The following is a 26,012-nucleotide window of genomic DNA, read 5'->3' as shown; positions in this document are numbered from 1 at the left end:
CTTCAGCTATGATATATTCTCTTGCCACTTTAGAATGTTCAGGTTGGGCTTTAGACTTTGTGTGAAGAGCTGACCTTGGAACAGAACCAAATGTAAATTGCTTGAATAGTATGTGCATAAAGGAGCCGAGTTCAACCACTTGCAGACTCACCACTGTTTTAAAATGTAAGTTTAGACAAGTTGATTGATTCTTGCAGCATTAACTTCTTCATAGTTTTATAATAAATTTAATGAGATGGTTTTAATGAAATCATATCTGGAGTGTCATTTATGGGAGAATCTGACTCAGTCCAACACTGCCAACTCTAAATTATTTAGCATAGTGTAAGACAGATTTAATACAGATTATATCAATCCCAAAATAATTCATGGAGATTCAAATATGATTCCAATTCTTAATAAAACCACACCTCATGATGACCCCATGTGTTTACAGAGCAGAACTGCTCCATAGAGTTTTCTTGGCTGTAATCTTTATGGAAGCAAATCACAAGGCCTTTCTTGGATGGCACTACTGGGCAGGTTTGAACCACCAACCTTTAGGTTAGTAGCTGAGCACAAACCGTTTGCACCACCCAGGGACCTTCAATTCTTAATATCTGTTATATTTTTCTTTCAGAATTCTTGGTTAAGATATAGATTTAGTTATAAAGGAAATCCCATACAGAGATCGTTTTCTATTTTTTGAACTTGGATTTTCAGATATTTAACGCGTCATCTCCTTGAATTGGTCATATATTATTGCAAAAGTAGAAGTACAATACTACACAAAAGCTTAGCCCTCACATCTCTGGGGCAAACCCCAGAAAATACTGCTATTTCTCCCTGCCTCTTGAGGTGTCACAAAGGCACATTATTTCAAAATGTCTGGTACTACACCACCAGAGATGTCCTCAAGCCTTATAGACTCTATATTCTGATCATATACGTTCTGTATTCTAAATTGGTTCATGCTATTTACCTACTTAAAATCTCTTAGTGGCTCCCAGTCATTTATCGGTGGGGAAGGGATAGTTCCATCTCCTTAGCAAGGCATATAAGACTTTTCACAGTCTGACTCCAACTCACTTTTCAAATATTGTTTCCAAATAGCCTGTTCACCTATCTCCCTTCCCCAGCTCGTTTATTATTTCTTGTCTGGTCCATTAGATTGTAAGAACCTGCTCTTCAAGGGTAGGAACTGTATCTTGCCCATCTTTGAATCCCCTATACCCGAAGGACCTAGAATAGTAATGAGCACCTAGTAGGTACCCAATGACTAATTGTTGAGTTGACATTAATGAAACCAGCCAATATCTTACGATTCTGTTGATTTGCAGAGCATCGCAGTAATTTTTTCTTTTTATCTGAAAAATAGGTTTATCTCTTTAGGTCTTACTAGGAAAACTCTGCTTAGTTTTTCTGTTATGAAGCAGAATAACTAGGTAATAGGCATTTGAATATTTTCTTTCCTTCTACTCTGAATTTTCATTGTGAAAATTCCCTTTCAAAATATTTGCAACTGTACGCACATTCATAAGCAGTCCACATCCTGGAAAACCATGTTTATTAACAGCATCTTATGAATAGAAGTTCAACCAGAGAGAGATGGGTAGTAGAATTTGTGACTTAGGTTCAAATTAGAAATAATGTAAGAAACCAGGGTGAGTTGATTCAACACATGACTGTATAAAGGGAGTACTGGTGCTTTCTCTTACTTCGGTGTTTCATCACTATCCAGGATATTATGCTCATTTTAGATGCAAATTTAGTATATATAAATATTAGAATGAGTATTTACTTTGAGTAAAAAAAAAAAAATCTCTAGGATAAACAAAAATGAGCTATCAACTGCTTAATGTGTCTACTGTATTAAGATCTGAGTATCCCTCTACAGAACATTTAAAAAATACACACAGACTCTCTCACACACATATATGAACACACACTTCCTTCCTCTCACTGTGTGAGTGGGAGGGAGGCTGCTTTCAGATTTATTTTTAGATACATTTTCATGAGGACATGGCTTCTGTTTTCAACAGTTCATTCTTCTGTTTGGTCTTCACCTGAAGGCATATTCTCCTTGTGAAATTTTAATTGTTTCTTTATATGTGATCTCATTTTAAGAAGATCGTAGCTTCAGGGGAAGAATAAGCATTAGAAACAGATTTTTGCTGTTTAGATTTAGATTTCTTTGTTTCAATTCTAATAAAGTTTAAAGAATGAAGAAGGAAAAAACATGAGCATAAATTAACAGGGTAAATATTGATTTCTACTCATTACCAGTAGTGATGGGTAACAGAGCTTCATGACCAAAAACACTAGCACCAGAGCCAAATCCCAGCCCTTCCACTTACTATTTGTGGCAAGTTATTGAACTTCTCTGAGCCTAAAGAACTTTGTAAAATAGGGATGATAATAGCATCATTCAGAAAGATTAAAAAAAAAAATGATTTTTTTTTTTTAATGTAAGGACGACCAACATTCTCATTAAGCCCCTGTGAGGCACGTTCTATTATTCTGGTTTATAAATGAGCCCACAGGGCTTAAGTGAGCCCTGATGTCACAGTGGTTAAAGTGCTCTGCTGCTAACCGAAAGGTCGGCGGTTCGAACCCACTAGCTGCTCCGCGGGAGAAAAATGTGGCAAACTGCTTTTGTAAAGATTACAGCCTTGGAAACCCTATGAGGCAGTTTTGCTCTGTCCTATAGGGTCACTATGAGTCAGAAATGACTCAATAGCAATGAGTTTTTGGATTCAGGGCTTGAGTAAGCTCACACAGCTGCAAGGGGTGGAGCTGGGTTTGAACCACCATGTAAAGTACTTTGAACAGTGCCTGCCATATGCATTCGAGTGTTAGCTGTTATTATTTTCATTGTACATAATTCTCCTGGGAATAACTTTTTCTGTATATTTTTTAAAATTTTCCCTTGTGTTTATACCAAAAACTTCCTGGCTAAGAACATTTTCTATTACATGGAAAGTTGTAGGAAGAAACGAATACATTCAGTGCCCAGTATTTGAGTATTTGTGTACAGTGTTCACTACTGTTTAGGTCTCCTTATCCACTTTTAATGGATACAAATCAGTAACTTCATACATTAAGTTGCCCTTGAATGACTTTTAGCTCTTTCAACTGTGAGATTGGAATTCTGTGTCTAAAGGTTGATTCAATGATATCTGTTGAATTCTGTGTTAAAACTTTCCTCACCTTACACAGTGGCGTCGCTGGGGTTTGTGTCATGCAGTGCAGTAACTCATAGTGTCACTCCCCAATGGACCACCTCCCGTATCAGACCAGACAGAATTCTTAGTAATGTTTTTTGTGCTAATGTTACTCGTAATTCATAAGTCCATATATAGCTCCTTCTTTTCCTTTAGTTACTACTTTAGTCTCAAAAAAGTTGTTGGTGTAGGTTCACAAATACTAATCACCACAATATTGCCGCTAAAACACCAGAAAATTTGACAAAATCAGCACCTATTAAAAAACACTGGCACCACAAAAACAACAGCTCATGCTTGTAGCATGCGCAGATGAAACCACATGACTCGAAGTGTCATTGTAATTGGGTGATGATAATGACAGCTCTGACGGGAGGGCATTAGAAAATTCAAAAAGTAAATGAGCCCAGAGTTTTAGCCTTGTAGGTATGTTGATACGTGTAAGCTGGGCTTAGGAAAAATGTTTTGGTTGTTATAACTAACTACAAGAATATTCCTCTAAAAAATAATAAATTTCTGCTGAAACGCTGCACAAAAATATTATAGACAGTCATTTTAGTGTCACCCTCTCTGACATTGTCACCCAGGGTGGTCCACACCACTTGAGCCCCCCAAGTGATGCTACCAATCTTACATTAAAACAAAGAAGTACCATATTTTATGCAAATAGCACAAGTTATTTGTCAACCATGCCCTCTCCACCTACAAGTATTTTCATGAGCGCACTATGCCAGGTTTTTTACATGCTATAAAAAAATTAGCATAACGCTTGACTATGAAAATACTGGGGGGGAAGGTGTGGTTGGCAAGCAAATGTAGAAGGTGTGTGTTATTTGCTTAAAAATACAGCATATCATTTCTTAGCTGATAGATTAGAGAAAGAGATGTGGTAGGTTTGTGGAAAGGAGAATGATGGTGCTCACTTATTTTTTCCAGGGATCTTTATTAACTGTGTGGCCTGTTTTCTCCTAGGGGATGTGGTCCTTCTGGTTAATATGCCTGCAGACAGTCCAGCAGATGAAGGGCAGCACCTGCCTGATGGGAGGACAGCAACCCCCACCAGTACCTTCACCCAGCAAGACATCAATGAAGGCATCATATGGTACAGGCACTCGGGGGCCCCAGCCCAAAGTGACTCCTTCCGCTTTCAGGTACCCTTCATTTCATGATCTTTCTGATGCCTGAACAGTATGATGGAAACCATCACCATTATTTATAAATGCCTTGGGTAATTTTCTGCAGTAATCTGGAATTCATGTTTGGGGGAAGAAAAATATAATTAATTGTACTGAGAGATTTTTTTAATCTGTCCGTTTAGATTTACAGATATCTCCACAAGCAGTCTTCTCAAACTGCCCTTTGAAATCTTCTGTTCAGCTCTTTTACTTCATCATATCTTCCTTTTCCTTTAGTTACTCGGCATTCAAGAGCAAGTTTCAGAGTCTCTTCTGACATCCATTTTGGTCTTTTCTTTTTTTCCTATCTTTTTAGTGACCTCTTGCTTTCTTCATGTATGATGTCTTTTGATATCATTCCGCAACTTGTCTGACCTTCCAGTCATTAGTGTTCAGTGCGTCAAATCTATTCTTGAGATGGTCTCTAATTTCAGGTGGGATATCCTCAAGGTCGTACTTTGGCTCTCATGGACTTGTTCTAATTTTATTCCATTTCAACATGAGCTTGTATATGAGCAATTGATGGTCTGTTCCACAGTTGGCCCCTATCCTTGTTCTGACTGATGATATGGAGCTTTTCCACTGTCTCTTTCCACAGATGTAGTTGATTTGATTGTTGGGTATTCCATCTGGTGAAGCCCATGTGTATAGTAGCCATTTATGTTGTTGAAAAAAGGTATTTGCAATAAATAAGTCATTGGTCTTGCAAAATTCTGTCATGTGATCTCTGGCATCATTTCTGTCACCAAGGCCATATTTTGCAACTACCAATCCTTCTTCTTTGTCTCCAACTTTCACATTCCAATCACCAGTAATTATCAGGGCATCCTGATTGCATGTTTGCTCAATTTCAGACTGCAGAAGTTGGTAAAAATCTCCAATTTCTTCATTGTTGGCTCGAGAAGACCAAGTAAAGTATTATAATGGCATGTGCAAAGACCTGGAGGTAGAAAACCAAAAAGGAAGAACACACTCAGCATTTTCAAGCTAAAAGAACTGAAGAAAAAACTCAAGCCTCAAGTTCCAATATGGAATGATTCCACAGGGAAGATATTAAATGATACAGAAGGCATCAAAAGAAGATGGAAGGAATATACAGAGTCACTATACCTAAAAGAATTCGTCAGTCTTCAACCATTTCAGGAGGTAACATATGATCAGGAACCAACAATACTGAAGGAAGGAATCCAAGCAGCACTGAAGGCACTGTTAAAAAACAAGGCTCCAGGAATTGACAAAATACCAATTGAGATGTTTCAACAAATGAATGCAGCACTGGAAGTGTTCACTAGTCCATGCTAAGAAATTTGGGAGACATCTTCCTTGCCAACTGACTGGAAGAGATCCATATTTATGCCTATTCTGAAGAAAGGTGATTCAACCAAATGTGGAAATTATCAAACCATATCATTAATATCACATGCAAGTAAAATTTGCTAAAGGTCATTCAAAAGTGGCTGCAGCAGTATATGGACAGGGAACTGCCAGAAGTTCAAGGTGAAACCAGGGATATCATAGCTGATGTCAGATGGATCTTGGCTGAAAGCAGAGAATACCAGAAAGATATTTATCTGTGTTTTATTGACTATGCAAAGGCATTTGACTGTGTGGATCATATCAAATTACGGATAACACTGTGAAGAATGGGAATTCTTGAACTTTTAATTGTGCTCATGAGGAACCTATACATAAATCAAGAGGCAGTCATTCAAACAGAACAAGGTGATACTTTGTGGTTTAAAGTTAGAAAAGGTGTGCATCCGGGTTGTATCCTCTCACCATTCTTATTCAATCTGTATGCTGAGCAGATAATTCGAGAAGCTGGACTATATGAAGAACAGGGCATCAGGATTGAAGGAAGACTCATTAACAATGTGTGTTTTGCAGATGACACAACTTTGCTTGCTGAAAGTGAAGAGGACATGAAGCACTTACTGATGAAGGTTGAAGACTATATCCTTCAGTATGGATTACACCTCAACATAAAGAAAACAAAAATCCTCACAACTAGACCAATAACCAACATCATGATAAATGGAGAAAAGATTGAAGTTGTCAAGGGTTTCATTTTACTTGGATCCACAGTCCACACCCATGGAAGCAGTAGTCAAGAAATCAAAAGACGCATTGCATTGGGCAAATCTGCTCCAAAAGACCCCTTTAAAGTGTTGAAAAGCAAAGATGTCACCTTGAAGACTAAGGCACGCCTGACCCAAGCCTTGGTATCTTCAATTACCTCATATGCATGTGAAAGCTGGACAATGAATAAGGAAGAACAAAGAAGAATAGATGCCTTTGAATTGTGGTGTTGGTGAAGAATATTGAATATACCATGGACTGCCAAAAGAACGAACAAATCTGTCTTGGAAGATGTACCCCCAGAATGCTCCTTAGAAGCAAGGATGGCGAGACTATACCTCACGTACTTTGGACATGTCATCAGGAGGGATCAGTCCCTGGAGAAGGACATCATTCTTGGTGAAGTAGAGGGCCAGAGAGAAATAGGAAGGCCCTCCACAAGTTGGATTGACACAATGGCTGCAACAATGGGCTAAAGCAAAGCAATGGTTGTGAGGATGGCACAGGACTGGGCAGTATTTCATTCTGTTGTACATGAGGTTGCTATATAAGTTGGAACCCATTTGACGGCACCTAACAAAAACAACCACCACAAGCAGTCATTGCACAGTAGAGAGTTTTGTGTTAGATTATGGCTGAAGTGTTCAGAAAAATTTACCTTAAAATACCATACGGAGAAAACATCTTTTTTTCCCCAGGCGTTCTTGGAACACTTATATGATAAGATCATGGACTTAGCAGCCAGACTCAGTGGGCTCAGATCTCAGTTCTGCCACTTACTTGTTGCACTGCTTTGGGCACATTGTTTAAGCTCCTTGAGCTCCTTTTTCCTCATTGTGTAAAATAGAATTATTCTGAGGATATAATGAGCTAAAACATATATTTAGAAGAGTACTTAGGACATAGTAAATACTATGCAAATGTTTTTATTATTTACAAAAATTGGTCAAATACCAGATATTAAAGAGATCTTTGATAAACTAAAGGACGAAAATTATAAACAGTACATTCTCTGGCCATTATAAAGCATTTATTGTTGTTAACTCCTGTGGAGTCAGCCAGCCCCCGACTCATGGAGACCCCATGCACAGTGGTACAAATGAAACAGTGGCCCGTTTATATGCCATCCCCAAGATCAGTTGTGGACCAAACCATTATGATCCATAGGATTTTCATTGCCTGATTTTCATAAGTAGATCACCAGTCCTTTTTTCCTAGTCCATCTTAGCCTGGAAGCACTGATGAAGTCTGTTCAGTATCATAGCAACATGCAAGCCTCCACTGACAGATGGGTGGTGGCTATACATAAGGTACATTGTCAGGAATCAAACCCAGGTCTCCCACATGAAAGGTGAGAATTCTACCACTGAACCACCAATGTTCCTTATGAAACATAATTAGAAATTAATAATAAAAAAGTAGAACGAAGAATTGCAAGTACTTGGATTATTTTTTAAAAAATCTAAATAATTATTCTCTAGAAAAGGACATCATGCTTGGTGAAGTAGAGGGTCAACGAAAGTGAGGAAAATCCTTTATGAGCTGGATTGATACAATAGCTGCAGCAAAGAACTCAAATATACCAGTAATCGTGAGGATGGCACAGAACTGGGCGATGTTTCATTCTGTTATACGTAAGGTCACCATGAGTCAGAGCCAACTAGACAGCAAGTAACAACAACAAATAATTACTAGATCTAAAAGGAAATCAAAATGGTGAAACTATTATAAAATATTCATGGGGAAATAACTTATCAAAACTAAAATTACATGGCCAAAATAGTCCTCAAAAGAAAATCGATGTTCTTAAGCTGTTATTATTGAACAGAAAATCATGAAAATAAAGGGACTAATCAAAGTTTAAGAAGCTACAGTACCAAAAAATACACCTGAGGAAAACAAAAGGATGGAATTAATAGAGATAAACAGAGGAATCAATTAATTGTAAAATGCTAGAACTGAGAAATGAATATAAAGCTTGGTTCTTTGGGGGGAAAAAAAAACGAATAGCATTAGACAAACCTCTGGAAGTCACAATTTAGAAATAAAGAATTAATCCAAAACACAAAGGAGAAATTACAAATGAGAAAGGGCATTTAGTCACAGATACAGAGAAGAATTTGATGAAGTGTCAGAAAAAGTATAAAGAAGCATTCATAGTGTGCAGCCAAGGCAGTGTCAGAACCCTCCAAGTCTGAGAATTTTTCTTTGTCTAGGATCCAGTTGGGGAAAAACTACCACAATAACTCAGCTTGTGAAAATTATCATCCATCCTGCTTCTGATGGCTGGTGTGTACATCTTCATTGCCTGACTAATTTATGTAGTGGAAAAGAGGTGTATTTTTCCAGAAAGCAGGCTGAAATAAATTTGGAAGCCATTAAAATGAAATTACACTGAGCACATTGAATGTCCAATAACTGAGTAAACATTGTGCGCCCTTTGCCCAAGCTAACTTTTCATTTTGAGCACCTGGGGACTGCAGCAGTCCTGAAGAAATAAGTCAGAATGAAGGCAAAGACCCCAATCAAAAGAAGTCACCTCAGAAAACTAGACTTCTTTGATATGCCTTTGCCTTCATAGGGGTCAAGATGAAGAACGTTATCAATATGGAGGCATTTCCCTGGAAAAGAATTCTAAGCACCTGCTCCGAATGGTATTTGATTGCTTTTGCAAGTTGGTTAAGTGGGTAACTATGAAATTGCAAAAGTTACTGATTTTTTTTTTTAAACTCACTAGAGTTTAAGACATCCAGTTGAACATTTTATGGTCATGTGTCGCTTGATGTCCAAGGTTTGTTCTGTGAAATAGGACATTATGTAATTTGGACATTTTGCAAATACGAGATTGGATGCTGCTGTCTATGAGTCGAAGCATACACTGTTGTACAGTGAACTTTTTATTTGTAAGTAGGGAAAGCTCACGTTAAAATAATGATAGAAAGTACATTACAGTACATACATAAGCTATTAACATAGGCATTTTATTATGACTATCAAGGCATATGTTTTGTAGGTTATGTATGTATTGTACCCTTACACACCAAGCAGCGCAATCGTTCTGTATACAAAAGGCATGAGATACATGTCTTGTGATCAGGAAGCTGTTGCATCCGCTGTGTCCAGTTACGTCCACTACATCAAGTTTTCCGATTCTGAACTCTGTTATGATCTTGGAGTCCTGGTGGTGCAGTGGTTAAGAGTTCAGCTGCTAACCAAAAGGTCAGCAGTTCAAATCCACCAGCTGCTCCTTGGAAACCCTATGGGGCAGTTCTGTTCTCATAGTCTTCTAGGGTCATTATGAGTAAGAATTGACTTGACCACAAAAGGTTTTGGTTTTGGTATTATAACATTGTGGGACCACAGACATATATGTGGTTGGGCGTTGCATGAATGGAAGTTATGTGGTACATGACTGTACTTAGAAAGTGGTCCCCTTTAGATAGTCTTCACATATTTTGCTCATAATGTGTTTACAATTCCCCCTTGAAATCATCTTTGAAGCCTATGGGATATTATTTAGAATATCCTAAATAGTGACAGTATACCATCCTTTGGAAGTGGATTTAAGTTCTGAAAATAGCTAAAAGTTATTTAGAATCATGTCTGCAAAGAAGAATGGGGGTAATTATTTTTGGTTAAAAACAAGGAGTAATTATACAGTGATGAGTCTACTTCTCTTATATGATTTGTGAGCTAACTTAGAAGGCATCCCAAAAAGTGTATTGAACAATGACAGCATCTTTATTGCAAGTATGCGACAACTCTCTGGGACTTATTCTATGGGATGTGAAAGTTTTGTTATGTTTGTTTTTAAAGTCTCATTGTTTTATAGGCTTTCCTCATAATTTTGACTCCAAATGACATAAACACTATGGGTTTATGTTTAAATAAATGATTAACAACTTTCCCATTCATCGTTTTAGCATCCCTAAAGAGTTTTACCACCACTTATATGTCAGTTGTTGTACTGTGGTGGACTGTGTGTTGCTGTGATGCTGGAGTCTATGCCACCAGTATTTCAAATACCAGCAGGGTCACCCATGGTGGACAGGTTTCAGAGGAGCTTCCAGACTAAGGCAGACTAGGAAGAAAGACCAGGCAGTCTACTTCTTAAAAAGTTGGCCAGTGAAAACTTTAAGAATAGCAGTGGAACATTGGCTGATACACTGTCAGAAGATAAGCCTCTTAGGTTGGAAGGCACTCAAAATGCACCGGGGAAGAGCTACTTCCTTAAAGTAGAGTCGACCTTAATAACATGGAGGGACTAAAGCTTTTGGGACCTTCATTTGCTGATGTGGCATGACTGAAATGAGAAGAAACAACTGCAAACATCAGTTAATAGTTGTGGAATGTATGAAATATGAATCTAGGAAAATAGGACATTGTCAAAAATGAAGTGGAATGCATAAACATCGATATCGTAGGCATTAATGAGCTGAAAAGGACTGTTATTGGCCACTTTGAATTGGACAATCATACGGTCTACACCACAAATTTGCATATCATCCTTGTGCAGGGGCCATGCTAATCTTCTCTGTATCATTCCAATTTTAGTATATGTGCTGCCAAACCGAGCATATAGGGTTGCTATGAGTCGGAATTGACTTGACAGCACTGGGTGATGGTCTACTACCCTGGGAGTAACAAAGAGGAATGGTGTCACATTCATTGTCAAAAAGAACATTTCAGGATCTATCCTGAAGTACAACATTGTCAGTGATAGGATACTATCTATATGCCTACAAGGAAGACAGTTAATACGGCTATTATTCAAATTTACACACCAACCACTAAGGCCAAAGATGAAGAAATTGAAGATTTTTTACCAATTTCTGCAGTCTGAAATTGAGCAAACATGCAATTGGGATGCATTGATAATTACTGGTGATTGGAATGTGAAATTTGGAAACAAAGAAGAGTCAGTAGTTGGAAAATATGACCTTGGTGATAGAAATGATGCCAGAGATCATGATAGAATTTTGAAAGACCAATGACTTCTTTGTTGCAAATACTTTTTTGTAAACAACATAAATGGTGACTATACATATGAACCTCACTGGATGGTATACAATGACATCTGTGGAAAGAGATGATAGGGAAGCTCAATATCATCAGTCAGAACAAGGCCAGGGACCAACTGCAGAAGAGACTGTCAATTGCTCATTTTCAAGTTCAAGATGAAGATGAAGGAAGTTAAAACAAGTCCCCCAAAGCCAAAGTACAATCTTGAATACATCCCACCTGAATGTAGAGACCATCTCAAAAGTAGATTTGATGCATTGAACACTAATGACTGAAGACCAGATGAGTTGTGGGATGGTATCAAGGACATCATACATGAAGAAAGCAAGAGGTCATTAAAAAGATAGGAAAAAAAGAAAAGATCAAAATGGATGTCAGAAGAGACTCTGAAACTTAAAGTAAAAGGAAGAAATGATGAAGTAAAAGAGCTGAGGAGAAGATTTCAAAAGGCAACTCAAGAAGACAAAGGAAAGTATTGTAATGATATGTGCAAAGACCTGGAGTTAGAAAACCAAAAGGGAAGAACACACTCAGCATTTCTCAAGTTGAAACTACTGAAGAAAAAATTCAAACCTTGAGTTGCAATAGTGAAGGATTCTGTGGGCAAAATACTGAATGATGCAGGAAGCATCAAAAGAAGATGGAAGGAATACACAGAGTCACTGTACCAAAATGAATTGGTCAGTGTTCAACCATTTCAGGAGGTAGCATATGAAAAACAAGGCTCCAGGAATTGATGGAGTACCAATTGAGATGTTTCAACAAAAGGATGCAACGCTGGGAGTCCTTACTTGTCTATGCCAAGAAATTTGGAAGACTTGGCCAACCGACTGGGAGAAATCCATATTTATGCCTATTCCAAAGAAAGGTGATCTAACAGAATGTGGAAATTATTGAACAGTATCAATATCACATGCAAATAAAATTTTGCTAAAGATAATTCAAAAACAGTTGCAACAGTACCTTGACAGGGAACTGCCAGAAATTCAAGCTGGATTCAGAAGAGGACATGAAATGAGGGGTATTATTGCTGATGTCAGATGGATCTTGGCTGAAAGCAGAGAATACCAGAACGATGATTACCTGTATTTTATTGATTATGCAAAGGCATTCGACTATGGGGATCATTAACAAATCATGGGTAACATTTCAAAGAATGGGAATTCCAGAATAATTATGCTCATAAGGAACCTGCACATAGAGAGGCAGTCGTTCAAACAGAATAAGGGGATACTAAGTGGCTTAAAATCAGGAAAGGTGTGCATCAGGAGTTTAACCTTTCACCATACTTATTCAGTCTGTATGCAAATAATCTGAGAAGCTGGACCGTATGAAGAAGAACAAGGAGTCAGGATTGGCTAAGACTCATTAACAACCTGTGATATGCAAATGACACAGCCTTGCTTGGGGAAGTCGAACAGGACTTAAAGCATTTACTGATGATGCTCAAAGACCACAGTCTTCAGTAGGGATTACACCTCAACATAAAACAAAAATCCTCACAACTGGACCAATAAGTAACATCATGATAAATGGAGAAAATACTGAAGTTGTCAAGGATTTCATTTTACTTGGCTCCACAATTAACACCCATGGAAGCAGCAGTCACGAAATCAAATGACATATTGCATTGGGCAAATCTGCTGCAAAAGACTTCTTTAAAGTGTTAAAAACCATAAATGTCACTTGCAGAACTAAGGTATGCCTGACCCAATCCATGGTATTTTTAATAGCCTCGTATACATGCAAAAGTTAGACAGTGAATAAGGAACATCAAAGAAGAATTGACATATTTGAATTATGATGTCGGCAAACATTATTGAATATACCATGGATTGTCAGAAGAACAAACAATCTATTGTGGAAGAAGTACAGCCAAAATGTTCCTTAGAAGTGAGGATGGTGAGTCTTCGTCTCATGTACTTTGGACTTATTATCAGGAGGGACCAGTTTCTGGAGAAGGACATCATGCTTGGTAAAGTAGAGAGTCAGGAGAAAAGAGGAAGACTGTCAACAAAATGAATTGACGCAGTGGCTGTAACAATGGGATCAAACATAGCAACAATTGTGAAGATGGCTCAGGGACAGGTAGTATTTCATTCTGTTGTACATAGGGTCGCTATAAGTTGGAATTGACTCATCGGCACCTGACAACAACATCAGAAGAGTTTTAAACTGAAAAAGATGTGGTTCTAATGATTCTTCTCTTTCTTCCTTTTTTTTTTTTATTAAAGCAGAAGATACAATATAATGATTTGCATGGAATTTATTCCACTTTAATGTTGATATCCTGTCATGAGCCATCAGTGTATCCCATCTGTTACTTTACATTAAGACTTGAGATTTATATAATGTGAGTGGAATCAAATAGTAGAGCATGGCAGAGTGAGATGAAAGCATGCACATGCACAGGTATTTTTGGTGTGGAATGGAGCTTTGGTTTTGATATATTCAGATCACGTTGACAGAAACCTCAGGAGATGTGGTTTGAAAAAGACCAATATGTTTCATGCCAGTGTCCTTACTGTGAGAATCAGAACTGATTCACTTGCTAAGTAGTATACCTGCATTTTACTGTCTGCCCAATCATCCATTCCTTTTCTTCAAGGGATAGGAGGACATGTATTTCCCCTCTCTTTATTCCCAAGAGCTACTAAGTTGAGTTGTCTTGATCAGTGGAAAGATCATGTACCCAAATGACCTGGTTAATTACTGCCATTCCTTGACTTTGTAACTTTGACACATTGCTTACCTTTTTTGAGCTTCAGTTTCCTCATCTGTAAAAGTGGATGTCATCATATCTACTTTGTGGGTATTAAGTAAGATAACCTTTGAAAATGCAGTTAGTACTCAACAATAAGAAAACAAGCAATCCAATTACAAAATGAGTGAAAGATCTGAACAGAAACATCACCAAAGAAGACACACAGATGGCAAATAGGCATATAAAAATATTCAACACCATATATCATTAGGGAATTGCAGATCTTAAACAACAATGAGATACCACTACACAGCTGTTAGAATGAATAAATCCAAGACACTAACACCAAATGCTGGCAAGAATGTGGAGCCACAGGAACTCTTCATTCACTGCTGATGGAAATGTAAAATGGTACAGGCACTTTGGAAGACAAGCTGGCAGTTTCTTTAAAAACTAAACATAGGTTTACCATTCAATCCAGCTATCACACTCCTAGATATTTACTCAAATGAGATAAAAACCTAAGTCAATATGAAAACTTGTACGTAAATGTTTATAACACCTTTATTCATAATCACCCCAAATTGGAAGCAACCAAAATGTCTTTCAGTGGTTGAATGGATAAGCCAACTGTGATACATTCATACAAACCAATTGGAGTTTTATTAAGCAATAAAAATAAATGAGCTATCAAGTCACAAAAAGACATGAAGGAACCTTAAATGTGTACTGCTGAATGAAAGAGGCCTGTATGAAAAGCCTACGTTCTGTATGATTCCAAATATATGACATTCTGGAAAAGGCAAAACTTTGGAGACTGTGAAAAGATCCGTGGTTGCCATGAGGCCAGGAGGAGGGAGGAGGGATGGATAGACAGAGTACATAGCATTTTTAGGGCAGTGAAATTATTCTGAAGGGTCCTTGGTAGCAAAGTGGTTAAGCACTCAGCTGGTAACTGAAAGGATGGCTGTTCAAACCTACCAGCTACTCTGAGGGAGAAAGATGTGGCAGTCTGCTTCCATAAAGATGATAGCCTTGGAAGCCCAACCCTATGGTGCAGTTCTACTCTGTCCTATAGATCGCTATGAATCAGAATCATCTGGATGGTGACAGGTTTGAAATTATTCTGTATGATACTGTAATGGTGGGCACATGGCATTATGCATTTGTCAAAACCCATAGGACTACAACTCAAAGAGTGAACCATTATGTAAACTATAACCAAAAACCAAACCCAGTGCCATCGAGTTGATTCTGACTCACAGAGACCCTATAGGACAGAGTAGAACTGCCCCCATAGAGTTTCCAAGGAGCGACTGGCGGATTCAAACTGCTGACCCTTTGGTTAGCAGCTCTAGCACTTACCCGCTATGCCACCAGGGTTTCCAGTGTAAACTGTAGACTTTAGTTAATAATAATGTATCAATATTGGTTTGTCAGTTGTAACAGAAACAATGTGTAGGAGAGAGTGGACATATGGAAACATTCTGTACAATTTTTCTGTAAACCTAAAACTGCTCTAAAAAATAGTCTATTGAAAAAAATGGCTAGTGGTGGTGGCACAGTGGTTAAGAGCTTAGGCTGCTAACCAAAAGATCGACAGTTCAAATCCACTAGCTGCTCCTTGGAAACCCTATGGGGGCAGTGCTACTCTGTCCTATAGGGTCACTATGAGTCGGAATCAATTTGATGGCATTTTTTTTTTTTTTTAGTATGGTGCTGAATCCATAATAGAGTGTTCAGTGAGTCATAGCTATTGTTATTAATATTATTTACAGTGACACTATAAAATGTTTCATTTAGAACATGTAGATATTCTGAAACTTAAGCTTCAGATATCTAATGTGATCAAGATAAAAACAAAGAAGACAATTTGTTGAGTGTAACCTTAGAAAGGACTGTTACCCCTGCCTTTTTTCACAGAGTATACAGAGCCCTGCCCCCTTTCCTTGGATTTAATGCATCTGCACATGGGCACATACCCGTTGCCGTCGAGTCAATTCTGACTCATAGTGACCCTGTAGGACAGAGTAGAACTGCCCCATACAGTTTCCAAGGAGCACCTGGTAGATTTGAACCGCTGACCTTTTGGTTAGCAGCCATAGCTCTTAACCATTATGCTACCAGGGTTTCCACATGGGCACTTAGGCCTTAGCAATTCTTGTGACAAGCCTAAGGTGGAGCAAACTACAGGGATATGAAGATTTTATGGGAGCAGCTCAGTAGGACAGAGAAGATGGAGTAGCTGCATAGGAAATTAACCACTTTTCAGGCATTTTTTAACGCAAGAAAAAGTTAACTCTGTGACTACTGTCCCAATTGTAAAAATTGTTCATCTTGCCTTACAATGATGAGGCTGAGACTGTAGGTGTTTGTCGCTTATAATTTAGCTGTAGATTTGTGTTGTGTAGAGATTTAAGAGACGGAATAAAAATGAGATATGGCATGTGCTTACTCCGCCACCTGTCTGTCAGTTTGTTATACTGTGATGGCTTGCCTGTTGCTATGATGCTAGGAGCTATGCCCCCAGTATTTCAAATACCAGCAGGGTCACCCATGGTGGACAGGTTTCAACAGAGCTTCTAGACTAAGCAGATTAAGAAGAAAAGCCTGGTGATCTACTTCTGAAAATCAGCCAATAAAAATCCCATAGATCACAACAGAATACTGTCCGAAATAGTGCTGGAAGATGAACCCCCAGGTTGGAAGGCACTACACGATTGCTGTGACAATCAACTCAGACTTGTCAGTGATCATGAAAATGGCCTGAGTAGGGCAGCACTTCATTATGTTGTACAAAGGGCCACCCAGCTTTGGAGCCAACTTGAGAGCGACTAACAACAACAGTATGCTCATAAAAGGACATTTTGTAGCCATCCAATAATGATGTTTTCAAGAAGATTTAATGATATATCGAAATATCATAATGGTAAGTAGAAAAACAGAATATACATTGGATATAAAGTTTGATTTATATGTGTAGGAAAAAATTAAGGTGAAATGCATCAGATATTAAAAATGATTGTTTCTAGATAGTGAAATTGTAGATGATTTTATTTGTTATTTATATTTTCTCATATTTTCACAGTTGCTTAAAATGTTTATCATTTTTTATAATCAGTAAACAATTTAAAATACGAAGAACAAGGAAAATTGTCATGCAGGAGTATGTAGAATTCAAATACAGATGGTTTAAAGGAAGAAAAGAAATACTTACAAATGTGTTCCTGCCCAAAGAACATGAGCACCTCACCGGTGTGACTTCATTTCAGGTGTCCAGTGCTGCAGACGCCCAGACCCATCTGGAGAGCCGCACGTTCAACATCGCCATCTTACCACAGACACCTGAGGCACCTAAACTCTCCCTTGGAGCATCTCTCCACATGACTGTGAGTTTGGTGGGAGAGCTCGTGGTTCCTGCTTGAAGAAGGCACACTAACAAGATTTGGTAGAACTTCGTGATTCAATATCCAGTGAATGCCTAGTCCAGAACACAAAACCTGGGGGCTAATACCAGCCCATAAACACATTTCTCACTGACTTGAAAAGGGAATTTAAAGCTTCCAGAATAGAAGGAAAGTTAGGTGTAATCCATCTCGACCTCGCACCCATTGCTGATATTCTTTCTGCAACATCCCGGACAGTCAAAGGGCCTTTCCTGGGTACTTGGAGGAAGTTCCAGCCTTATGCCCACTTAATTAGCACCATATGGGTTTAATTGTTCAGCTAGTTATACAACCACCTAGCTGGAGAGACTGTTACTCTATTTTCCAGAAGTCTTATTGAAGTTTCTTTTCTATTATAAAAGCTTCTGTTGAAAGAACTGTCAATCCTGAATCCAGAGAGATAAGTACAAATTATCCAGGTGAAGGTTTTGGGGGCAGGCTGGGAGGAATAGACAGGTGATGATGAAGGGCACTGCCAGAGGTAAAAACAGCAATGAAAAGCTGCAGAGGTGAGAGGGAGTGTAAGTATTGAGAAACTGTAACTAGTTCAGTAAGCCTGGAGAAATTAGGAAGCCAGAGGAGCCATGATGAGGATGTGGAGGTCAGCAGGCTAGACACAGAAAGCCCTGTATACTGTGCGGGAAGGACAGTGGTCCATGGAAAGGTTTGAAGCAAGGTGACAGCTAAATTAGTACATGAAGCTTGGTTCAGACAATTAGCAACTTCACTGTAACCCTGTGTCTGGCGTATGTAATGCCAGAACCCTCTTCCAGACAGAGCCACAAACATATAAGTCCTTGTAAATTAATCATGTCGAATCCACATTTTAGTTAGCGCCCACATAATTACACTCCAAAGTAGCGTGTCAGCCTTGAGCCACAACAAAGAGAGCAGCTATAGTTACAGAAATTATGGGTCTGGGGCATGACAGAGACACAAAGGGGGAAATAGAAAGTTTTTAATGAATAGCTGGTATCGGCATTTCCACCGTAAACCATAATTTAAAGAAATCATAATTCAGCAACACTATAAAGTCTATAATTCATCATTCTGACTGGAGGAACTTGAATCACAATTTTCTCTAAATTGTAAGGAAAAATGTGCATACACATTTCTTCCCAAAGGCTAATGCAGTGTTTATTTTGAGTTTAGAGGTATAAAAATGAATCAGGAGCCATGCTCTGTTGCCGTGGACCTCTGTAGGGGCTTTTCAAGTTGTTTAACCTTTAGGGTCTCCGGTTACAAATTTGCAGATTAGGTCTGTCGGGTGTAATTTAGGCTATCTCAAAGGTTGATTTACCATAAAATGTGATTTGGTACTCTTTTGGTCCTTAAAATATGTACAATTTGTATTTATTTATCTTGACATTAATTAGGGGCATTACTCTGGAACATAACTTGTATTCTGTGACAAAAGCACGTTCTTGGTGATTTGAAACTCATCTTAAGCACACAAGTTTTCTGCATAATTGGTCAATATGTTATGAACCATCTAGTATATTCATATATGTGTTACGGGGAAGAATCTACCTCTCCATTCATTCAGCCATTCATTCATAAACATTATTGAGCCCTTAATTTATGCCAGGAGTTCCTGGGTGGTACAAACAGTTAACACACTCAGCTGCTAACCAATAGGTTAGAGGTTCCAGTCTACCCAGAGGTACTGTGGAAGAAAGGCCTAGAGACCTACTTCTGAAAAACCAGCCTCTGAAAACCCTGTAGACCACAGTTCTACTCTGATACTCATGGGATCACCGTGAGATGGAATCGACCCTATAGCATCTGGTGGTGGTGGAATTTATACCAAGTGTTGTGGTAGACATTGGTGATTCAAGGACAATAAAACAGTCTCTACTCTCAAGGAACTTAGATTCTCTGATGGGAGACAAGCAAATATATAAGCAATGTTGTTGTAATTATAAATGCTATGACAGAGCCATGATATGGTAGCAGACAGGAGGGCACCTTATCCAGTGGGGAGACGGGTGTTATGGTCCATGGAAGGCTTCCTCTAGGAGGTGGTCTGAGCTGAGTCCTAAAGGTTGAGTGTAAATTATCTCTAGACCAGGGGCTCTCAAGCTTCAGCATACATTAGAATCACCTGTACGGTTTACTGTTAAAGCCAGATTGCTGGGTCCTAACTCAGAGTTTTCTGATTCCATAGGTCTGAGGTAGGGTGGAGAATGTGTGTATTTAATAAGTTCCCAGGTGCTGCTGATGCTGTTTTGGGGACTATACCTGAAGAACCATTGATCTAGACTAAAAACAGGGGAAAGTTCATCACTGGCAAAAGGAGCAGCAGGTGAAAAAAATGGACACAGGAGAACATGGCCTGTTTGGGGAACAGCAGGTAGCTTAGTTGGCTGGAGCATAAATTTCAAGGTGAAGAAGAAACAAGAAATTAAAGATCATGGAAGATCTTGAAGATCAGACGAAAGTGTTCACATTTCATCCTGAATAGCTCTTAGGGGAAATACATAGGGTGTTGAAGGATTTGTAGCTGAGGACTGGCATGATGAGATTTGCAATTTAGGAATAACTTCCTGTCTTCAGGAAACTCAGGGTTGGGTTGTCCAAGGCCACCACTTGAGCGAAAGGCCTTCAGCTTGAAAGTCTTTCTTTCTTTGTTTCATTCGTTTCCAGAGTGGTTACTGTAGCAAGAGTCTTCTTTAACCCACTCTTATTGAGGCTAACAGGGATCCAGTTAGAAGGTGTAGTGTTTTTGTTTTGTCTTTTTTTCTTTCTTTCTTTTTTTGTGGTATATACTCAAGTCTGGGCATGTTGCACTTGTTTTATGGCTGCAGGCTTCTCTGTCAATGCTTTTTTCTGAGACCTTTCAGACATTATTATCTATAATCTCTGTAAATGTTTCTTTATTCTTGGAATTCTTGTTACACTTTATCTAAGCCTTTCATGCTATTTAGCATTTTATTTCTTAGAGTTGTTTATGGCTTTCCCCCACTAAAACTAGAACTCTTTGAGAGGAGGGTCTATATCTGATTCATCTTGCTTCCCCTGTAGCTCTTGACTTGGTACCTTGCACACATAGTAGGTTCTTAATGAATATTTGCTACATGAACATCTATTAATTTTGTTGTCTTAACTGAGAGGTGATTTCTTACAGGACTTTCACTTTACTTATCTCATCTTCTGCTTATTATCCATGGGCATCTAATTTCTCAGGCCTGTCATGGACTTGGCTGCCTTGTCAGAATGACAATCAACATATGAAATTTGCCTTTTCTTTTGAAGAAAGTGTGATGATACTGTTGTTGATAAATCCTGACTTGAAAGTCTAAAGGCTTAAGCCGTGCCCATTTTGCTAAGACTTAAATGTTAAAATGTCTGCCCCTCCAATCAGTGGATGACATTGAAATGCAACGGAAAACATTTAAAAAAATTGTTGACGAAGTTGTTACTAAAAGTTTTATAATTATTTCATTTCTTAGCTTAATCTTTCCACAGTGGTGTTTCTCATTAATTCAGCAAATTCTTACTGAGCATGTACCATATGCCAGACACTTTTCTAGATGCTTGGGACCCATCCGTGAGCAAAACAAAGATCCCTGTTTTCATGGAGTTTGTATTCCCTTGGGGGGAAATAGACAATAAGGAATAAATACAGTAAGCAAGAAAGTTACATTGGTATGTTTGTGAGAGGTATGATGTAAAAGAAAAAGATCAGGGCAAAGGGGATCAAGAATGTAGTGGTGGGAGACAGGGACAGCCTTTTAAATAAGGTGGTTGAGGTTAGGTTTTCTTGAGATAATATTTAAAGAAAGACTTGCAGGAGATAAGTGAGATAGCCATGCAGGTATCTGAGGAAAGAGCATTCCAGATCCAGGGAACAATCTGTGCAGAGGCATTGAGTTAAGACCATGCTTGGATGTTCAAGGAACAACAAGGAAGCCAGCGTGGCTGGAGCAGAGCAAGTGAAACAGAGAATAATAGACAGAAATTCAGAGATGTAATAAGGGGGACAGCAGGGAAGGACAGATCATGTAGAGCCTCATAGCCCATTGTCAGGACTTAGCTTTCATTTTGAGTAAGATGGGGAACCATTGCAATATGTTGAACAGAGGTCTAACTTCCTTTTTAAAAAGATAGCTTTGGCCACTGAGTTGAAATAGACTGTAGAGGGGGACAAGAAGGCAGTTGAGAAGCCACTGTGGCAATCCAGATGAGAGATTGTGGCTCCCAGCAGGGTGGTGGTAGTGAAAGTGGGAGAAGCAGTTGGATTCTGGATATAGTCAGAGGTAATACGGGTATTATGAAAACCATTATTCTGTAATCATCTTATGTTGAAAAATATTTTAATAAAAAAGCACCTTCTGTAATGATTTCTATGAAATTTAATCTCATTTCTTACTATGTTTAATTGATAAATACTGAACATCCCAAATATCCAGCATTAAAATTGATAATACTTGGATATATCTCAACTTGAATATTGTGTTCTTCAGAGAACCAGGTTCTTTCTTTTTCTACCTAGTGTCTATTTCTATTAGTAGAGAAATAAGTATCAATAAATTCCATAATAGAATCTCTGTTATCTTGGCTAGAACATATTTTTCTTTTCCATAGCCCTCTGCCCTTGAGAATTCTCTCTTCTTATTATTGCTTTATCATTTTAGGGAAATCTAGATTTTTAAAAACACCCCAGTAGTTCTCCGAGGGTTTTCAGTTATTCTGATGGTTTTGAGATTAAAAGGTGGCAAACAATACTAAGCAATGTACTGAGCCTGTGCTTTTTGACTGTGTATGTGTATCCTCACGTGTACCTGTGTGTAGGTACGTATGCACATGTACGGGTTGTAAACACTGTTTGTAACCTAAACCAAACCCATTGCTGTTGAGTTGATTCTGACTCATAGCAACTTTATAAGACAGAGTAGCACTGCCCCCATAGGGCTTCCAAGCAATGGCTGCTTAACCACTGTGCCACCAGGGCTCCGTAAACACCTTATAGAGGGTATATATTTTTAATTTGTTGCCCTTACTTGTTTTATTTTAGGATGGTGACCAGCTGCTATTTGCAATGCTGATTTTCCTTGCTCATTACATTCCAGACCTGTGCAACAGCTTGAAATATGACTCTTTGCTATTCGGGGGGTTGTCCTGACCTGCGCACGCTGCCTCTCCCCAGACAAGTATGCCTTAGGGACAATTGCAGAGCAACTGCAACCTGCAGTCTTTTTTCCTGGTTAAAAGAAAGAATGCCTAGCCCTCCTCCAGGAGCATTACTGAACCCTGCTTAATCTTTTCCTAAATAGGGAAATTCCTTCTAAAAGGGACAGGGCTTCAAAGAGCAAGAGAGCATGTCAAAGTCTAGCCCACCATCAGGGGTCAGCTAGGCAGAGCCTGCAGTGAGTCAGACGTTGTTGTTTTGTTTCATAAAAGCGTGTGTGACCCAGGCAAGGGGCCCATGCTCAGACTAGTTTTTTCTGCTCTTCACTCTGTGTTTTCGCTGCTGTCCCCAATTTACTGCCATACCTGGTCATGGAAGTCTGATTCTCTCCTTTTTGGTTTTTGATGAGTGATGCACGTGCATGAAGCCCCTGGGTGGTGCAAATGGTTAATATGTTCAGCTGCTAACCAAAAGGCTGAGGGTTTGAGTCTACCCAGAGGTACCTTGGAAGAAAGGCCTGGCAGTCTACTGAAAAAAAACCAGCTATTGAAAACCCTATGGAGCACAGTCCTACTCTGACACGCATGGAGTCATCATGAGTCAGTATCAATGGCAACCAGTTTTATTTTTGCATGTACACAGGTGAATGGGCAGAAAAAGCTACACACACATTGGCCTCTGCATTACATTGTTTGACTCACTCATTATTGGGTCTTGAAAGCTACAGGTGAAAAGCAATATGTGATTCCTTTGAATACTAGAGTGGAGACAAAAATATCGGCTATTTTTATGTAGTTTAATTAAAAAAATAATAATAATTAGCAGCTCTTAAATCCCTGACAGTGAATGGTGAGACTTCTTTAGTGTTTGAGGTGAGTTTGTTGTTCGCATTGTTAGCATTCTAACCAGAGATCCTCAGGGTTCCCATTAGCAAAGCTGGGGCTTGGGGCATGCTCTGTGGAATCTCTTGGTGCCAAGACTTAAACCCCTCAGTCCGGTCCTCACAGCTTCTTGCCAGATGCAACCTTAGCCCATGAAGTTAGAGGGGAGGAGACCTGGCGAGCCAGCTGTGAAGCCTGTCTTTCAAACATATTCCACTGCCCAGTTCCACCTAGGGAATCAGTGATCAGACTGGGACCCCCACAGTGTACATCACCATAAGCCTGGGCCAGGGGGCCAGGGAGAAAATAGTCAGTGTAAGAAGACCTGAAGGGGACTATATAACCATGTGAGATTCCCAAACCCAGACAAATCTGCAGTTCCAGAGACCAGATCCTTTTTTTGAACTCTTAGAGAAAATGTTGCTGTGTGTGACTAATTTAAAAGCCCAGAGTGCATTTTTATTTTTCCTTTTTTACCAAGGATTGATTTTGCCCCTGGCTTTTGTTTTCATTACACCCATTTTTTTCTTTTTCCTTTTTTAAATATTTATTTAGGCTCGAGAAGACCGCCTGACTGTGATTCAGCCTCATTCCCTCTCCTTTGTAAATTCTGAGAAGCCAAGTGGAAAGATCATATACAATATCACTCTACCTCTGCATCCAAATCAAGGTAAGATGTGTAATAAATGGTCTTTTGAGTGATGCTGTTGTGTTCTGGTTGTTGAACAATCTTAAAAGTTCTACAGTTTTCTCTGCTTAATATACATAGAAATACTTGTTGAAATTCTAAGGCGTAACAATTATTCATACCCTTTGCTTCCCTCCACTGTAGCCAGATAGATGGAAATGAATGGGTCAGCTTTGGTACTGCCAGCTGCCCGGGAGAACATGGTGTGCCTATGTATCCCTTGGGGTTTTTTTCATTTCAGCTGTTAAATTGAGCTTCCCCTCTCACACACAGGCTGAACTGGACAAACACAGGCATTGTCTATGAACATGTGCTAAGGATAAGGAGCTCTGCTTGTCACAAAGGGACTGGACCACACATGCTCAGTTGTTTTTCCCAATTGGAGAAGCCATTCGTCCTTCCTAGAAAAAAAAAAAAAAAACCAAACCTGCTGCCATCTGGTAGATTCCAACACATAGCGACCCTATAGGACAGAATAGAACTGCCACATAGAGTTTCCAAGGAGCGCCTGGTGGATTCAAACTGCCAACCTTTTGGTTAGCAGCTGTAGCGCTTAACCATGACGCCACCAGGGTTTCCAAAGTGACATAGAAATTCACAGCTACAGCCAGAGGAGAGGTGGTCTCTCACCACCATTCCTCAGCTTTAAAGCTCTTAACTTTGGGTTTAACCAGGACTTTGAACTGGTTCGAACCAGTTCAGTCATGACTGACAAAGTGAAACTAGAATGGACCTGAAGTTTTAAAATTTGGGTGAGCCTGAATGGGAAAAATTATGGGTCAAAGCCCTAGAACAGGAGACTTGGAAGAGGCGTAATGAGCCGTTTCAGCAGCCTGATGTGTGAGACTGGATTATTGGCAGGATTGTGGAGAGCAACACACATTCAAAGCAGCACGGCCAGCCGCCATCTTTGACTGGGGCCGGCTGTTTCCTCCTCTGCTGAAAATCCAACAGCCAAGAGATTTGGTTGCTTTGCAATGTGTATGCTGCCCTTGCTTCCCACGAAGGAGATTAAGTTTTTAGCAGGGTTTCAACCCATAATTTTTCCCATTCTGGTTACTGCTTTGTTTCACCCAAATTTTAAAGCTTCAGGTCTGTTCTGGTTTTGCTTCGTCGGCCATGGTTGTACCCGAAAGAACCGGTTGGAAGTCCTGTGTTTAACTAACAAGCCTGTGCCCCACAAGGAATGGTTGTCCCTCACAGAAAAGGAGATTGGCTTCTATTAAGCCAGTTCTGCTCCCACGTCTGAGGCTGTGTCCCTGATGTAAGCCTCTCACGTTATGAAATTTCCAAGAAAAAATTAAAGTCTTAAGAATTAAATTCCATTACCTTTTTGATAAAGCAAAAAGAAAGCCTAAAAGTCATCCTTTCCCTTTTTTTTTTTTTTTTTAATCTTCTAAGTCATAGCTAGAGGTTCTCTTTCCACTGCTGAGGTAGAGAAGGAGTTCTATGCAACCTGGGCCTCTTGTGTAGAATGCCTATAAATCTCCCAATCTCTCAGTAGTGAAATTAGTTCAACACCAAGCCTCACACATGCCTTTGTTTTAAAGAGTTAATGGGACATGAAAGATGATCACAGCATCAGTTCTGTACCCACAAGAAACTGCAAGCAAATCCAGAGCCCCTACAGCTGTTATCACAAGCAGAGTGATAATTGCAGAATTTGTTCTCAGTATAATCAAG

General features: G+C 39.2%; 1 protein-coding gene and 1 non-coding gene across 5 annotated transcripts in view; one reads left to right on the top strand and one right to left on the bottom strand.

The window, feature by feature from the left end:
- FRAS1 (Fraser extracellular matrix complex subunit 1) overlaps window positions 1–26,012 on the top strand; it is a 532,476-nt gene that overhangs the window by 363,640 nt on the left and 142,824 nt on the right. For all 4 annotated transcript variants that reach the window (XM_049885934.1, XM_049885933.1, XM_049885936.1 and 1 more), the window contains 3 exons: window positions 4,176–4,354; window positions 17,456–17,572; window positions 24,197–24,311. In XM_049885934.1, coding sequence (XP_049741891.1) covers window positions 4,176–4,354; window positions 17,456–17,572; window positions 24,197–24,311 — 411 coding nt within the window. The remainder of the gene's footprint in view (window positions 1–4,175; window positions 4,355–17,455; window positions 17,573–24,196; window positions 24,312–26,012) is intronic.
- On the bottom strand, window positions 10,929–11,035 carry LOC126077607 (U6 spliceosomal RNA). Its single transcript, XR_007517783.1, has one exon. It is a non-coding gene; the product is annotated as a U6 spliceosomal RNA (small nuclear RNA).

The sequence above is a fragment of the Elephas maximus genome, chromosome 5 (assembly GCF_024166365.1).
Source record: "Elephas maximus indicus isolate mEleMax1 chromosome 5, mEleMax1 primary haplotype, whole genome shotgun sequence".
Taxonomy (NCBI): domain Eukaryota; kingdom Metazoa; phylum Chordata; class Mammalia; order Proboscidea; family Elephantidae; genus Elephas; species Elephas maximus.
This window is presented reverse-complemented; position numbering and strand designations above follow the sequence as displayed.